This window comes from Mastigoproctus giganteus, chromosome 9 (genome assembly GCF_048544385.1).
Source record: "Mastigoproctus giganteus isolate SK-2022 chromosome 9, ASM4854438v1, whole genome shotgun sequence".
Taxonomy (NCBI): Eukaryota; Metazoa; Arthropoda; class Arachnida; order Uropygi; family Thelyphonidae; genus Mastigoproctus; species Mastigoproctus giganteus.
Genome location: NC_143583.1, coordinates 214,378,582 through 214,396,789, shown reverse-complemented (window position 1 = coordinate 214,396,789; position 18,208 = coordinate 214,378,582). Strand labels below are relative to the sequence as shown.

Genomic DNA, 18,208 nt, shown 5'->3' with positions numbered 1-18,208 from the left:
AAATTGTAGCATCTGGAGAATAGGCCACTGTGAGGTGATCTCATTGAGGTGTTTATGGATTGAGCAAGCTCAAGACTGATGGGACTAATCAAAAATGCTGGATTCATCCTTTTGCTCCGACCACACACACACACGAGGGGGCACAATTTCAAATTGAGGAAGGATAGTTACAGAATTGATGTGCAGAAGTTGGTTTTTAACTAGCAGGTGGTTGATTGCTGTAACAAACTTCTAACTGTTGCTGTGGAAGTTGACAGTGTAAATAAATTCAAGGAAGAACTACACAAACTATTGGAGGGAATGAATAGGTAAAATGGAAGGTGTCTTTTTTTTTTTTTTTTTTTTTAAATTTGGCTGATGGTATATAATCCTGCTTTCTTGCATCATTTGTCATTGCTAATGCCATTTTATAACTAAAATCTTCATGACATAATTTTAAATTGTTCACTTTTTGATGCCAGCCTTTATTTTCCATCTATTATGAACACAATTATGTCATGCTTCTGAAATTAAAAATCACCTGCAGTTTAGCATTATCTTCACTATCAGTAAATGAAACGTGAAAGAAACCGAAATTTAAAAATCATGTGCTGGAGGCCAGGAAGATGCTTGCTTGAGAAAACATCTAAAGCAAATGAGCAATTCTGTTGGCAGATGCATACATCAAAGTGATGCTAGAGTGCTTCAATAATTGGAGAGGAAAAATGCTGATAAGGTATTTTTATGGAAAACCTTCTTCAATACAGTGCAGTGTTGAGTCAGTTTGGTGTGACATAAGCACTGGAAAAGCAATATTGAGAGGAATGTGTTATACACATAATGACTCTGATGAGTATAATGAACAACTGTACAGAGAAATAGTGGGTCAGTAAATCAGATTGTCTTATAATGGAGGATTTTATTTTCCCAGACATTGACTGGAACTTGTGGATTGGTCACTCACACACTAGCAAGGCTTTTGTGGATTTATTGGATGATTGTTTTCTACAGCACAATGTTTGGGAGGCAACTAGAGGGAGTAATACTCTTGATCTGATTATCAGTAGTCACTTGCATCACTTATGTTGTTAGGAGCATTAGCAACTAAGGCCATATTGCTCCGGGAATATGCGGTGGTCATTCCCTGACCTTTCCGCATTCTCCGTATTTGGTGGTGATGGGCTCGAACCCCGGTCTAATCAAGAAGCGTGTGCTACGCACTGCTGCTCCTTCCCACCTGGCTATGGTGGTGCCTTTATTGGAACCACTAGATGGCAATGATCACAGTGTGCTGATGTGGAAATTACTCAAAGAGGTAACTACCATCGGGGTAAAGGGAAGGGTTTTTGCTTTCAAAAGGTGACAATGGTGGTATTAGACAGTTTTTAAATTCTATACAGTGGGACCAACTGATGATGATACCAATAGCAAATTCTAAGTGGGAAGCATTGAAAGAATTAATCTTGGAAGCTACTAGGCTTTTCATACCAACAAAGAAATATTGTTCAAGATTTAGGCCTAAATGGATGTCAGATGAACTAATTAGACATGTGACAGAGAAGAAAAATGCATGGGATGCATATAAATTAACATGTGACACAGAAGCCTATGATAGATATAAGCTGGTCTGTAACCAAGTTACAAAGGAGTTTAGGCAGGCGAAGGCAGATTACGAGAAATCTTTGGCAAAGGATGCAAGGAAAAACAGCAGAGAGTTCTTTACTCATGAAAACTCTAGAAGGAAGGGGATGAATCAGATTGGTCCACTTGATATTCAACTGTTGACGACCCCAGCTCAGGTAGCTAACAAACACTGAGTATTTTGCATCTAAATTTACACATGAAGAGTTATTCAGGGAGAGGAATGCCAGAGGTATATTAAACTCTGGCAGTGAGCTAAATGATTTTGTAATAACTAAGAGCCAAGTGAAGAAGACCAACCTTTATTTAGCTGTATAAAGAGAATCAATGTTTCCTTACTGACCCACAAAGTCTTACCTGTTTTCCTGTCAGGCTTCTATGAATTCAAGGTCCTGATGCAGCTGAAATATGGAGTGACATACCAACCATAAATAATACTTAAAAAATTAATTTTTTAGCTAAGAGCTAAACATTGTGTATTTCACATGAAATAAAATTCATGACTGCTCCCCAAATCATCTGCAGGTCAGAGATAATTTGTGTGCAATCAAGGCTGAAATTAATTGTGGGCTGTCTCAACTATACGTTGTTCAAATCCAGCTACACATAGCTCGGGCCGGCCCTCGCTATGGGTGAGCTGGGTGATCGCCCGGGGTGCTGACACTTTGGGGGTGCATGACATTGGGGGTATCGAAGCTTTGAGAGGGAGTATATGCTTTGTCGAGGGGAGGAAATGAAAGATTTGGGGGAAAGATGTGGAGGCCCTTTCTGTCCCTTTCTCTATAGTGCAGTAAACAGTCGAAAATGCATAGGCCACGTGGCATGCATCCGATGCAAAGGCCCTCTGCCTTTCAAAGATTTTAGCAAAAAATGGATAGAGAACCTGGGAATACCATACTAACTGAAAATTTTCTCTCACACCCCTCAGAGATGGACTGAGTTTGCAAAACAATGGCAGCTCCCTTGAAAGGGGCACTTTTATTGCCTTCTTCCAGGCTTTACCCTGAAAGAGGTATAAGGGTAGATCCTGGTTAATATATGTCTTGAGAAAAACATGTCCGCCCTTTCATTTGTACCTCAACCTATTTGTAGCCACAAGGATTTTATTTTTCAAGCATCCTTACTGCGGACTACAATTTATTGCTTCCTTCCTGCATTTCCACCTAAAGACTTAAGTATTTTTTAAATTTATAACTAACGATAAATTACAAAATACATTGCAAATTTATGGTGGCATTGAGAGTTATGCTGACAATTCCACTAACTGTAGCAAGTGGGGAATGGTGTTTTAGCAAATTAACACTAATTAAAACATATTTGCAATCATCAATATCAGAGGCAAGATTAAATTCATTAGTAATACTATGAATTGAAAATGATGTGGTTCCAAATTTGGATTTTACCGATGTCATTAATAAATTTTCTGATATAAAATCAAGGAAAGGAATGCCTTAAAGGAATTTTCGTTTGGCATTCAATAAAAATATGTCATTTGGTGTTAATAACAAACAATTCTTCTTAAATTTTTGTTTTGTATTTTTAAATAGCTTTGATATAAATTGTTGTAATGTAAAATCTATATTTATTCTGTAAGCAGCTGACTATTAAGTATTGTCAAGTGTCAGTCTATATCCAAGTCCTACCACTTGCAGACGGGAATACCGATTTGAAATTTGCCATAAATGTAGGTGATTGGCTACAATCCTATGTACATTCCAATTCTTTCACATGAGTAGCTGAAATTTAATTATAGAAACTATTATTATGCTATAAATTAAAGGCATGTGTAACTGCAACACTCTGCTAGTATTCTGATAAATGTCTTTATAAAAAATTAACTCTTTTGTAAAATTTTTATTGTTAATATTTTAATGACAATTAAAACATTATATTCTGGTTGTCTTTTTTTTTGCGTTTACATTTTCTTTTTAACTTATCTCTAGCAAAAATAAAAATATTAACTCAATAAAAACCTTAAACTTTCTCTATCTGGAAGGAGGCACAGGAATAATCCCCCGCCCAGGGTGTCAATATACCTCCGGCCACACATAGCCAACAGGAAGAGCTTCGCCCAGCTCACTTATTTTAAAATACATAATTTTGAGACGGTTTCTTAAAAGAAAAAAAAAATAAATAAAAAACAAACACTTTTCGTAAATAAAGCTGAATTGAGGAAAGCCTATCAATAAATAAATTTTAAAAAAGCCAGCACTTTTCATAAATACAACGAATTGAGGAGGGTCTTTAAAGCGGTCAAGAAAATAAAAAGAAACTTCTCGTAAATAAAAGTGAGTTGTCAAATTGCAAAATTTCGATCTCGGAACTTTTTCATTCACTGCAATGACAATACTTCACAATAATCTGTACAGACTCTTACAGAAATACAAAGGAATAATAAAAAATAATACTTACAAATTCTGTAAAAATAATTAAAAACACTACGGATATTAAACCATTCATTTTTTTTAATTTAAAAGGCAACCTCAATCACCCTTCTAATACAAACTTTTCATACAGTTACCAGCGCCCTCTAAACTGAATGTTCTACATATTAAAAGTGCGTTTTAATGTGTTCACAAAAAAACTGCAGACATGAATTCCAGCAGAACAGCAGGAGAGTTGAAATTCAGAAAAAAAAAAAAAAAAAAGTATGTCATCATCCAGGGCAAACAGTACTATTTTTTATATTGTTATTGTTTGTTGGGTTTTAGGCGTATCAGCCACTGAGACCGTATTGCCCCGTATTATGTCTGTAGATTATAAATCAACAGGGATTACCTTTATTTTAGATACTGTATAGGAAGCTTCTTTTCCAACTCTCCTAGTCCAACTCGCTAATAATTCTTGAGGATGGCGAGATATCGCCATCCTCAAGAATTATTAGCGAGTTGGACTAGCGAGTCGGGCGATATCTCGCCATCCTCAAGAATTATTAGCGAGTTGGACTAGGGAGTCGGGCGATATCTCGTCATCCTCAGGAATTATTAGCGAGTTGGACTAGCGAGTCGGGCGATATCTCGCCATCCTCAAGAATTATTAGCGAGTTGGACTAGGAGAGTTGGAAAAGAAGCTTCCTATATCTAAAATAAAGGTAATCCCTGTTGATTTATAATATAATAGAATATAGGAATTATCCAGCATTTAATAGCTCTCAATTATGAAATTTATGCCTGTAGATTGTATGTGTTCTGTGATCGATTTGTTTGTTTGTTTGCTGCTCAAAAAAACGAAGGTTTCCGGGAATAAAAAAAAAAAAAAAAAATTATTACCCTGACCTAAGACCAACTAACTCAGCCACAGAATAAAAAAGTCCATAAAATTTCTTAGTATTCTGGATGGAATTTAAACATGGCGTCTTTCACTCGGTGTACATAGGACAGTGATTACTGTATATCCATTGTGCTATTCGCGATTGTGTGTGTGTGTGTGTGTGTGTGTGTGTGTGTGTGTGTGTGTGTGTGTGTGTGTGTGTGTGTGTGTGTGTGTGTGTGTGTGTGTGTGTGTGTGTGTGTGTGTGTGTGTGTGTCGAGGGTCAAAGCAACTAAGACTATAGACCCAATATCAGTATACAGGGTGTGTAATTGCGTGATTCTTCTGTCAGTTGACTGTTTTCCCAAAGCAAAGCTCAAGTTTAAAGCTGTGCAACCCTCGCCTGTGGCCCTCTAACTCAGCCATACTGCGAAAAAGCTCATTACAATTGTATATTTTGTATATACAAAATATACAAATTTTACGACTAATTTCGTTAAGTCTGGGGAATGTGCTTCGTTTGATCTGCCACCCCTTGTTATGGCATTGCTTTTGCAAGTACGATAAACCAGATACGAAACTAAGATTTTTCATCCAGCAAAACAGTCAAATCGAAAGTTTTCTTTGATTTTTTATTTGTCTGTTTTGCAGTACCAAAAGCCATAGTTTCCGGGGGGGGGGGGACCTTACTGTCCACGCCCGAGACCCTGACCCAGCCAGGATTGAAAAAAGCCTATAAAAGTTTCCTGCGACATTGAGGAGATTCTGATCGGAGGCCTTTTCCGCTCTGTGGGCAGAGAAAGTTCAGTCGACTCGTGTAGCACAGTAATCTTCATAATGATCAATGGGGAAATAACGACCACAGTGCTGAAAATTAGTTAACGAGGTTAACAATACACTAGTTACAGAGTCGGAGCCAGATTATTTTTATAGGGACACACATGAGTTCGGAAGAAATCATTAGCATTAGCATTAGTATTAGTAGTGGAATATGATGCAAAAAAGCAACTTTATTATTATTATTATTGCTTTTATATTATTTCTCCCTGATTCTACCTAGTTTCTCCCTAGTTTCTCGTGACGGGTATTGCTACCAAGTACACAAGATGGTTGATATTATGGATGGTGTTACTGTTGGTCGAGGAACTCTCTAACTATCCTACTGGATTGCGACTTTCTGGAGTTCCTTGTAGGTGTTCGCTGGGAGAGCTATTGCTGCTAGGCTATTATGTAGAGGTTTTGGCCATACCGGTGGTTGACCGGAATGGTCATAACTTGTTGCATATGCCATATCCATTTGATCTCCTGTCTTACGTTCGTGAACTTCCTGATTTTCCCCCATGGGTTTTCTGCAGGTTGCCAGTGTTGGGTACCGCTATGTCAATCAGTTAGATAGCCTTTTCCTTCTTGTCCAAAAGGGTTATGTCCGGTCTGTTGTGTGGGATTGTCTTATCCGTTATTATGGCGCGGTCCGAGTACAGCTTGTGGGTTGGAGTCTCTAGTACTGACTGCGGTTCGTATTTGTAGAACCGTACACCTTCTTTGATCAACTGGTATTTCCTTGCTAGCTTCTGATGTATTATCCTGGCCACTTGTTCGTGTCTATGAGTGTACTACTCAGTCTGGGTGATTACCTTGTATCCCACGAGAGAGAGAGAGAGAGAGAGAGAGAGAGAGAGAGAGAGAGAGAGAGAGAGAGAGAGAGAGAGAGAGAGAGAGAGAGAGAGAGAAGAATCGCCAGGAAAGAGAAAAATAATGATATCCAGCTCAGGACCATATCAGCCAAAAGAAAAAAAAACATAAACAAAACACTTCCCAATTTCACCTATCTATTCGCTTCAAAAGTTTGTCCAGTTAAGCTATGAACTTCCTTCCACGACGACAGATGGAAGTTTGTTCCAACAATGAACCACTAGGTGGCTCTACAGGAAAATTTCCGCACATCTATTCTTCAGTTGTCTTTCCTCAATTTCAATTTATTCCCCCTTAAGTGCTCAAATAACCCTCAATCTGACGGGGCAGGAAGAATCCTATTACCATTGAGCTTTCTCAAACCATTCAAAGCCTTATATACCTCAATCAAATCACCTTGCAGGTGGTGCCTAGTTTCTAGAGGCTGCAATTTGCAGAAATTAAGTCTTTCTTGATAAGAGCATATCATTAATAAGAAATCCTAGGTTCAGCAAACCCGTTGATCCAATAATGGATTTAATCAGTTTCGTTTAGGGAGTAGATGATTTAAAATACATATAATTTTTTTTTTCGAAATTAGAGAACCTGTAGATTAAAAAAACAGTACTGCACTGCTGGCAGGCCATATAATGATGGATTGAATTAATATCAAAAAGCATACGCATGGGAATATCGTCCCGATCATCCTCAACATGGCATCACACTGGAATGGTAAGTCTGTCCCAATTGCCCAAAGAGAAGCTGTTTTCAGCGCAGACTTCGCTGGAAATTTTTGAAGATACATTTTGATTGATGATTCATCCTCTGAACTGATTCTTTATGGTTGGAGGTTGACAAACAGAAATATGATATTTCTTGACATTATACTTGAACTTCTGTAGACTGTAATTTTCAGGAAAGACATATGAAGGAAGGAACGTTGTTCCAGAAAACTGCAGTTGAATGAATAAACGAGGAAGATGAAAGTTCGTTCTCTGAGTTTGAAGTAGGGCAGTAAATGGATGTTGGCTAGTGGCGGCACGTGTTCTGGCCATTTTAAAAGAGAAAGCGGGAATTATAGAAGCCAATTCAGAAGAACAGTGCCTATGGAAGTATCTGTAGAAAAGGCATCCAGCAGAAAAAGTACGTCTATGAGACAGCGAGTGCAGAGACTGTTAGAGATGAGTCATTAATTAACCTAACTGCCCTCTTCTGAATGGAATCTAGAAGCCTGAGAGAGGTCTTGGGGGCACTGTCCAGATGAGAGAACAATACTCCATGGTAGGGCGGATTTGAGATTTGTACAGAGTGAACAGCTGTTTAAAAGAAAAGTAACGCCGAAAGCGAAACAGAAAACCATGTTTTTTAGATGCAGAGGAAGCAATATTTGTAATGTGACAAGACTTGACTTCAGTTATAGACAAGACTTCAGTTATAGCTCAGACACAGCATGGTTTTGTTAAGGGGAAGTCTTGCCTGACCAATTTGATTGGATACTATGATGCAGTCACAAAAGAACTGGATGCAGGGAATAACTTTGATATTATATACTTGGATCTTAGAAAGGCTTTTGATACTGTTGCACATGGAAGACTGCTGCACAAATTGGAGCAGTGTGGCATTGGAGGCAAGTTGCTGCTATGGATAAAGGGGTGGTTGAGGGGGAGAAGACAGAGAGTGGTAATCAATGGACACTGCTCATCGTGGACTAATGTTATTAGTGGAGTCCCTCAGGGTTCAGTATTGGGGCCTTTATTGTTTTCTGTATTTATAAATGATATTGATGATGGTATATCAGGCTTAATGTTCAAGTTTGCAGACGATACGAAGGTTGGCAGGGTTGTCAAGGACACTACTGACACTATGCTGCTGCAACAGGATTTGGAAAGGTTGAGCAGATGGGCTTCGAGGTGGCAAATGAAGTTTAACATTGACAAATGTAAAGTACTACATATGGGAAACAGCAACCCCAGAGCAACGTATCAACTCTGTGGTACTACACTGACAGTGGTAGAGAATGAAAGGGACCTGGGGGTGGTGGTGCAGGCAGATATGAAGTTCTCTGAGCAGTGCAGACGAGCTGCAAGAGTAGCTCATGGTGTATTGTCAATGATATATAGGAATTTTTCTAGCAGGGATAAGGAGGTGATTATTCCCTTGTATAAGGCAATGGTCAGGCCACACCTAGAGTACTGTATACAGGCCTGGAGGCCTCATTTCAGGAAGGATGTAGAGCTGCTGGAACGAGTACAGAGAAGGGCAACTAGATTGGTGAATGGGACAAAGGGGTTCTCTTACGAAGAAAGGCTTAAGTTTTGCAAATTGCAGTGTCTGGAAACTAGGCACCAGCGGGGTGATCTGATAGAGGTGTACAAAGCCTTGAATGGTTTGAGCATGCTCAATGCTCATGGGATTCTTCCTCTAGCTCGGAAAAATCACCTGAGAGGGCATAAATTCAAATTGAGGAAAGACAGATGTAGGATAGATGTGCGGAAATTTGCCTTTAGCCAGCGGGTGGTTGGTGGGTGGAACAGACTTCCATCCCTTGTCGTGGAAGTTGATAGCCTAAATAAGTTTAAGGCTCAGCTGGACAGGTATTTCGAACGAACAGAGGGGTGAAGTGGAAGTGGTTATTTTTATTTATTTATGTTACTTTTTTTTTTTTTTTTTTGGCTGATGCTGCATAAGCTTGCTTTTTTGCATCAAATGCCTCTACTAATGCTAATGCTAATGCTAATGTGCTTGTGCCAAAAGAGATTATAAGTCAGGGTAATCCCCAAAAGAAATATATCAACTTTCCCAGAAACTGGAGTGTCACCAAAGCATTAGCATTAGCATTTTTAGCATTAGTAGAGGCATTTGATGCAAGAAAGCAAGCTTATGCAGCATCAGCCAAAAAAAAAAAAAAAAAATTAAAAAAAAATAAAAAAAAATAACCACTTCCACTTCACTCCTCTGTTCGTTCGAAATACCTGTCCAGCTGAGCCTTAAACTTATTTAGGCTATCAACTTCCACGACAAGGGATGGAAGTCTATTCCACCAACCAACCACCCGCTGGCTAAAGGCAAATTTCCTCACATCTATCCTACATCTGTCTTTTCTCAATTTGAATTTATGCCCTCTCAGGTGATTATTCTGAGCAAGAGGAAGAATCCCATCAGCATTGAGCATGCTCAAACCATTCAAGGCTTTATACCCCTCTATCAGATCACCTCGCTGGTGCCTAGTCTCCAGACACTGTAATTTGCAAAACTTAAACATTTCTTCGTAAGAGCACCCCTTTGTTCCATTCACTAATCTTGTTGCCCTTCTGTACTCGTTTCTGTACTCGTTCCAGCATCTCTACATCCTTCTGGAAATGAGGCCTCCAGACCTGTATACAGTACTCTAGGTGTGGTCTGACCATTGCCTTATACAAGGGAATAATCACCTCCTTATCCCTGCTAGAAAAATTCCTATATATCATCGACAATACACCATGAGCTACTCTTGCAGCCCATCTGCACTGTACAGAAAACTTCATATCTACCTGCACAACCACCCCCAGGTCCCTTTCATTCTCTACCACTGTCAGTGTAGTACCACAGAGTTGATACGTTGCTCTGGGGTTGCTGTTTCCCATATGTAGTACTTTACATTTGTCAATGTTAAACTTCATTTGCCACCTCTCAGCCCATCTGCTCAATCTTTCCAGATCCTGTTGCAGTAGCATAGTGTCAGTAGTGTCTTTGACAACCCTGCCAACCTTCGTATCCTCTGCAAACTTGGACATTAAGCTTGATATACCATCATCAATATCATTTATAAATACAGAAAACTATAATGGACTCAATACTGAACCCTGAGGGACTCCACTAATAACATTAGTCCACGATGAGCAGTGTCCATTGATTACCACTCTCTGTCTTCTCCCCCTCAACCACCCCTTTATCCATAGCAACGATTTGCCACACTGCTCCAATTTGTGCAGCAGTCTTCCATGTGCAACAGTATCAAAAGCCTTTCTAAGATCCAAGTATATAATATCAAAGTTATTCCCTGCATCCAGTTCTTTTGTGATTGCATCATTGTATCCAATCAAATTGGTCAGGCAAGACTTCCCCTTAACAAAACAATGCTGTGTCTGAGCTATAACTGAAGTCTTGTCTATATGATCCTGCAGTGCTTCTTTAACCAGTGCCTCCATTAATCTTCCGGGAACAGAAGTTACACTAACAGGTCTATAATTACTTGTGTCGCCCTTTGATCCTCCTTTGTGAATTGGGGTCACATTTGCACATCTCCAGTCCATGGGTACTTCCCCTGAGTCCGAGGAAGCTCTCATAATTATGGCTAAGGGTTTGCTTACTTCCTTTGCTGCCTCCTTTAATATAACTGGATAGATCCCATCCACCCCAGGTGCCTTTCTTGTATTTATATTCAACAATTTCTCCTCCACTTTACTCTCAGTTATTACAAGATTCTCTAGCTTACTGCCAGAGTTGAATACACCTCTTGCATTCCCCTCGCTGAATAACTCCTCATGTGTGAATGTCGATGCAAAATATTTATTCAGTTTGTTAGCTACCTGAGCAGGATCATCAACAGTTGACCCATAGATATCAAGTGGACCAATCTGATTCATCCCCTTCCTTCTAGAATTTACATAAGTAAAGAACTCTTTGCCGTTTTTCTTTGCATCCGTTGCCAAAGATTTCTCGTATCTGCCTTCGCCTGCCTAACTTCCTTTGTAACTTGGTTACAGTTCAACTTGTATCTATTATAGGCTTCTGTGTCACATGTTAATTTGTATGTATCCCATGCATTTTTCTTCTCTGCCATATGCCTCATTACTTTATCTGACATCCACAAAGATAAGCATAGGAGCAGAAGAATCCTTTTTTTTTTTGAGAGATATAAGACAAGACTGAGTTTTAGAAGGATTGAAATCAAATAAGTTGTTGTTGCCCCATGGATCACCTGGTGATCGGCATTTAATGATTTGGTAGCGGATATTCGAGAAGTTGAAGCTGATTGAACAGGGCAAGGTTTCTCAAAATAGAAAGTGGAATGCAATATCAACGGCAAAACTATGGATAGGATTTCCAGTCAATGGAAGAAGGTCATTAATATACAAGAGAAAAAGAGTGGAGGAAAGAACTGAACCTTGGGGGACACCAGCATTAGTGGGGAAGTGAGAAGACAGAGAGCCATCTACCATCACCCTCAGTGAGCAATCAAGAGAGAAAACGGGATAACCAATTACAAAAAAACAGTTGGCAAACCATAAGATGGAAGCTTGTTTAGAAGACTTTTATGCGAAATACGTTCGAAAGCCTTTGAGATATCAAGAGCAACTGCTGGTGTTTCCATTGAATTTGTCCATAAATGGGTAATGTAAGCCAAAATATCACCAGTGGATCGACATTGACGGAATGCGTACTGGCGATTGTTGATCAGATGGAAGGTTGCTAGATAGTTTAAGAGTTGGCGATTAATTGATTTCTCCATTACTTTAGAAAGAGTAGAAGTGTTTGACATGGGACGATAATTGGATAGAAGAGATTTGTCACCCTTTCAGGAGTTGGTTGGATATGAGCAAATTTCCAAGCAGAAGGAAAAACACCTTTGGAATAAGAAATTGAAAAAAGGCGGCAAAGAACAGGTGTAAGTTCACGAGCACAGATTTTAAGAACATGTGTAGAAATACCATCAGGACCTGGAGTTTTCTTAGCTTCGAGATTTGTCAAAATCTTTCTGACAACCTTTTGACGGGAAGCTCACAGGAGGCATGGAATGGAGCGTGTTGGGAATGGTGGGAGGTGTTTTACCAAGATCATTAATACATGAGTTGGAAGAAAAATTGGATGCTAGCAGGTCAGCTTTATCCTTGGCCGAAGTGACAACAGAACAGGGGCTTAGAGGGGAACAGGTATCCTGTGTGTTATCAGACACTCAGCCTAAAACACTGATGGATCCAATATCTCTCTATTACAGAAGATTTAGGAGAAGTCCGGTTGGCCTGCCTCCCTAAAATCCACTCATGCACACCTTCTCGATGGTAAGCCCTGTTACGTCACTTAGGTGGCAACGAACGTGTAGAGTGGTTCTCTTCAAGATGCCTGGTCAGCATGAAGAGGAAAAGACCAACCCCTCCAGCAATATGAAAGCACGACGAAACAAATGGCCCTCAGTCCCCAGCAGCTTTCACTCTCCCTCTTACGGCAGCGAGAGGATTAGAGTGGAAGCAGAGGGTGCTAAGAATCTCTGGGTACGACCAGGCTGCCATGCACGGAAACTGAACTTGGCCTGTTATAACGTAAGAACACTCATCGGTGAAGACAGGATATTAGAGCTGGAAAAGGAATTAGAAAATGTGAATTGGAATATCATCGGTTTGGCTGAAACAAGAAGAAGAAATGAATCACTTATAAGTTTATCAAGTGGAAATCTGCTGTACACCAATGGAAACAGTGAAAGGAGTGAAGGTGGAATTGGGTTTCTGGTCCATAAAGATTTTAAAAACAACATTTTGGAATTCAAAAGTACATCACCAAGAGTGTCAAGACTAATACTCAAGATTTCTAAGAGATACAAGCTAAAGATTATAATGATGTATGCACCAACATCGAGCCATGATGATGAAGAGGTTGAAGAAATGTACACTGAAATTGAGAGTCTTCTAGATGAGCAGAAAACCCACTACACTATTATTATGGGAGACTTCAATGCTAAGGTTGGAAAAAGACAAAACAGCACAGAAAGGGGAACTATAGGAAATTTTGGAATTGGTGAAAGAAATGAAAGAGGTGAAAGACTTGTGGAATTTGCAGAATCTCAAGGACTGTCAGTAATGAACACTTTTTTCAAGAAAAGGGTGAACAGAAAGTGGACATGGAAGAGTCCAAATGGATTAACTACTAATGAAATCGACTTCATCCTCACTAATAGAAGATACATTGTGAATGATGTCACCGTCCTGAATAAGGTAAATGTTGGAAGTGATCACAGAATGGTAAGATGTACACTTGATATAGATGTAGGAAAGGAAAGGAAAAAACTGACTCGAGTAAATAATACAAAGGTCTTTGAGATAACAGAAGAGGAGAAAAAGCAGTATGTACTGGAACTTAAGAACAAGTTTGAGCTTCTGCAGACTGCTGAGGACCAAGATATCGAGAGGAATATTACAACTTTTTGAAAGTGATAAAGCCCAAGAAACCTATAGGGAAAAAGAAATCCAAAGAAGAAAAAATTAGTCAAGAAACACTTGTCATGATGAACCGAAGACGACAAATGAAAAGCAAGAAAAACACTGACAGGGAGAAAATTGAGTATACTGAGTTATGCAAAGCCATTAGAAAGAGACTCAGAGAGGACATAAGAAGATTTAACACAAGAAAAGTAGAACAAGCATTAAGGGAAAACAAAGGATTTAAATCAGCAGCCATGAGCAGTAATACAGAAAGACAAATGATACTGAAACTGAAGAATAGCGATGGTGTACTTATAAACAGCAGAGAAGGCATAATTCAAATAGCAGAAGACTACTATAGAGAATTATACAAGGAGCAGGGGAATGATGCCAGCAGTGGGGAAGATGGATTGCAAAGTAGCAACACATACGACGTACCCAATATTCTTCCTGATGAGGTAGAACATGCATTGAAGAAAATGAAGAATCAGAAAGCCCCGGGGGAAGATGAAGTTACTGTAGAGTTGTTAAAATTGGGAGGAAGAGACATAACACAAAAACTGGCAAGGCTCTTCACAAAGTGCATTAGAAAAGGTGTGACGCCTAAGCAGTGGAATAATGCAATCATAGTTTTGCTGCATAAGAAAGGAGATAAATCAGAAATTGGAAATTATAGACCAATTAGCTTGTTATCCCACATCTACAAGTTGTTCACAAAGGTCATTACTAACAGATTAGAAAGAATACTGGATGAGAATCAACCGAAAGAGCAAGCTGGCTTTAGGACAGGATTCTCAACTATGGATCACCTTCATGTAATATCACAGCTAATGGAGAAAGCAAATGAATATAAAACACCATTATGCCTGGCATTTGTGGATTATGAAAAGGCATTTGACTCCATACAGCATAAGGCAATGTTTCGGGCACTGGAAAGACAAGGCATTGATACCCCATATATTATGATTTTGAAGAAAATATACGAGAGTGCTACCTCCTTTATTAGACTAGACAAAGACAGTAGGAAATTTAAAATTGAGAAAGGAGTTCGACAAGGAGACACAATATCTCCGAAGCTGTTTACTGCTGCCCTTGAGGAAGCTTTCAGAAGATTAGACTGGTCGCAGAAAGGAGTCAATGTGAACGGAGAGTACCTAAACCATTTGCGATTTGCAGATGACATTGTGGTCATAAGCCATGATCCCAAAGAATTACAGGAAAATCTTAATCAGTTATGCACAGCTAGTAAGGATTTTGGACTAAAGATGAATATGGCTAAAACAAAAGTAATGATGAACAAGTATGCCACAGAAAGGGAAATAATGATTGAAGGAGCAGTAATTGAAAAGGTGGAATCATATACTTATCTGGGACAAGTTATTAGCTGTAATAATGATAAATGGCTGGAAGTCAAGAGAAGAATAAATTTTGGATGGATAGCATTCAGGAAATATAGTCACATACTGAAGAGCAATATCCCAGTTTGTCTGAAACGTAAAATAATGGACCAATGTGTACTCCCCACCATGACTTATGGATGTGAAACTTGGGCACTCACCAAAAGAATGGAAGAGAAGCTGAGAACCACACAGCGAAGAATGGAACGAATCATATTGGGAATAAGACTGTTAGATAAGAAGAGAAACACATGGATTAGGCAACAAACTCATGTAAAGGACATTCTTATCAAAACTAAAGAACTAAAATGGTCTTGGGCAGGACACATAGCTCGAAGACATGATGACAGATGGACTAAGAAAATAACAGAATGGTATCCAAGAGGAGCTAGAAGAAAACCTGGAAGACAAAGGCGGAGATGGATAGATGAAATTCATGAGTTTGTGGGTAGTAAATGGATGTCCAGTGCTCAAAACAGAAGCAACTGGAAAGTTGCTGGAGAGGCCTTCATCCTGCAGTGGATTGAAAATGGCTGATGATGATGATGATGATGATGTTTTACCAAGATCATTAATATATGAGTTGGAAGAAAAATTGGATGCTAGCAGGTCAGCTTTATCCTTGGCCGAAGTGACAACAGAACAAGCTGGTTTTAACAGAAGTGGAGCAGAGATGGGCAAATGTTGCGGCCAATAGCTTTGGCAAGAGACCAGAATGCTTGGCTACTATTACTGAAAGAAGCAAGTTTTCTACTCTTAGCCTGCCAAAATCTAGCTTGGACTGATTAATAACTGCTTTACAATTGTTGCGAGCTTTGGTGTAGGCAGAAAATGATACTGAAGAATTGGAAACAAGCCAATATACGACATGCAACATTATTCTCCAGAATGGCCTGAGCACATTTATTGGAAAACCAAGGTTTAGATAAGGGACGAGATTTTAAAGTGGAGTGTGGGATAAAGGATTCCATTCCTGCAAGAATAATTTCTCTGACACGATCTGAGGAAACGTTGACATCAGAAGTTTTGAAACAGTAATCCGACCAAAGGAAAAGAAATCTCGCAGGTCATCCCATTTTGCATTCTTGTAATGCCAAAAAACACGAGGTTGGGAATAGCCATGAGATAAAGGTTCCATTGGAGAAGAGACAATCACCAAGTTGTGATCTGAAGTGTCTAAAGGACCTCTCACTTCGATCGTGTACTTAGAAGGGTTGTTTGCGAGAAAAAGATCAAGCGTGTTGGCTGTATGATTAGGATTGTCCGGTATTCTTGTAGGTAAATGAACAATCTGTGCAAGGTCATTAGTAATTGCAAAAGCTTAAGCATCTAGAGCAGCTGGGTCGATGTGTCTAGAAAACGGAAGCCAGGTGTAGTTGTGAACATTAAAATCACCAAGGAAAATTACCTCACTGTTAGGAAAGTTGGACTGGAGAAAGTCAAGTTGCAAAGAGAGGAAAGTGAAAGAGATTCAAGTGATTAGTGGAGTTGGGAGAACGGTAGAGAGACAACAGATGAATTTGGCACAATTAGGTAGAGAGATTTTGAGCCAGAGAAGATCGAAAAGAGGAGTTTCCAAATTACTAAGTCTCTGTCGTGGAATATCGGAACGGACATATGCACAAGTACCACCTTTGCGGTGGAAGGAATCATACATCAAATGATTTGGGTAACTGAAATGAACAATATTTGAATCAAACGATAACTGAGATTCTGTTAGAAAAAGTACATGGGGTTTGGCAGACTGCAAGTGGAAATGGACATCGTTGAGATTAGAACTGAGACCACGTATTCTGTACAGTACAGTATTTGTGAAATGAACTAGGAAGTATTTGGGAAGTTTAGATCTTTTTGCAGATTAGCTTACTCTATTAGTTTGACAATTCATGGTGTATTGAATAGTAAAAAAAAAGTGGGTCGGAACTGCTGCTTTTATCTGTTTATGTGAGTCCCCTCATCACTATTATAATTTTTGCATGTGCACCAGTTTGCTACTAAACTGCCATAGTTATGTAAATCGCCACATGCTGTTTCGTTTGATTTTGTGGTTGTAAACTTTAGAAATAGCGTTGGTCCTTAAGTTTTGCACAACGGTATATCTTCTGAACTCCTCTGATTTTGTGCAGTGCTTCCGGAGAATAAACTGAAAATTTATTTCCATTCTAACAATGCATCAAAATGCTATAAAAAAAATAAAATTTCTCAAAATTTAATAATTTTTTTTGATATTAACTCTATTTAACTAACTCAAATAAATATGCAAAGTGAATGTTTATAAAACGTAATACTTATTGTGGAAAAACCTCTTTTGTTTATTAAAATGCTTATTTTGTTTATTTAGTCTAAAACTGATAAGGACGATACATAGATTTCAATAATTCTATGTATCGTCCTTACTTAGTATTGGAATTTGTAATTGAACCACAAAATACTGAACAAAGTACAAAGTTTTAAAAATAAAAATTTACTTTGTAAAGCAGGTATATTTTTAAATAATCACTGTAATTTGTCAAATAGCATCTCAACTAATGTCACTTGATAAACTAGATTATTAATTAAACTGCATAATGAAATTTGAAATTTTCATTATTCTCTTCAAGAAATGCCACCAACTTATCATGCTTTCATCTTTAATATAAATACCATATTGAAACGTTCCCAAATTTATGAGAAATTTCTGGCAAAGAAAATAAAGAACATAGCAAAGACATCTATGTATTAACAGTAGAAGTGGTTGAATCACATTCGGCTACTTGATATCAACGGTTAACTGTTTATAACCCTTCTTGGATAGCTGTGAAACTGAATAATTATTAATCATTCACATTCCCACATGAGCAATTCTTTAAGGAAGGGGATTCCAGAAGTTTATCAAACTCTAACGGGGAGCTAAATGATTTTGTGATAACTATAAAGAAAAGGGAAGATAAATTGTTGAAGCTAAACATAAAAAAAGGCTCCTGTGGTTAATGGAATCTATACAATTGTCAGCAGTAATTCCAGATGAACACACCAGCTGTGTGGTTCTATACTCAGTTTAGTGGAAAATGAAAAAGACGTGAGGGGGGGGTGCAGTCATATATGAAGTTCTCTCAG

General features: G+C 38.7%; 1 protein-coding gene across 1 annotated transcript in view; it reads right to left on the bottom strand.

Annotated features, from left to right (window-relative positions):
* Positions 1-4,131, bottom strand: part of LOC150081117 (signal peptide peptidase-like 2B) — a 172,839-nt gene extending 168,708 nt beyond the window's left edge. Inside the window, exon 1 of the mRNA XM_090381216.1 lies at positions 4,033-4,131. Coding sequence (XP_090237342.1) covers positions 4,033-4,080 — 48 coding nt within the window. The 5' untranslated portion in view covers positions 4,081-4,131. The remainder of the gene's footprint in view (positions 1-4,032) is intronic.
* Between the last annotated feature and the right edge of the window lie 14,077 nt (positions 4,132-18,208).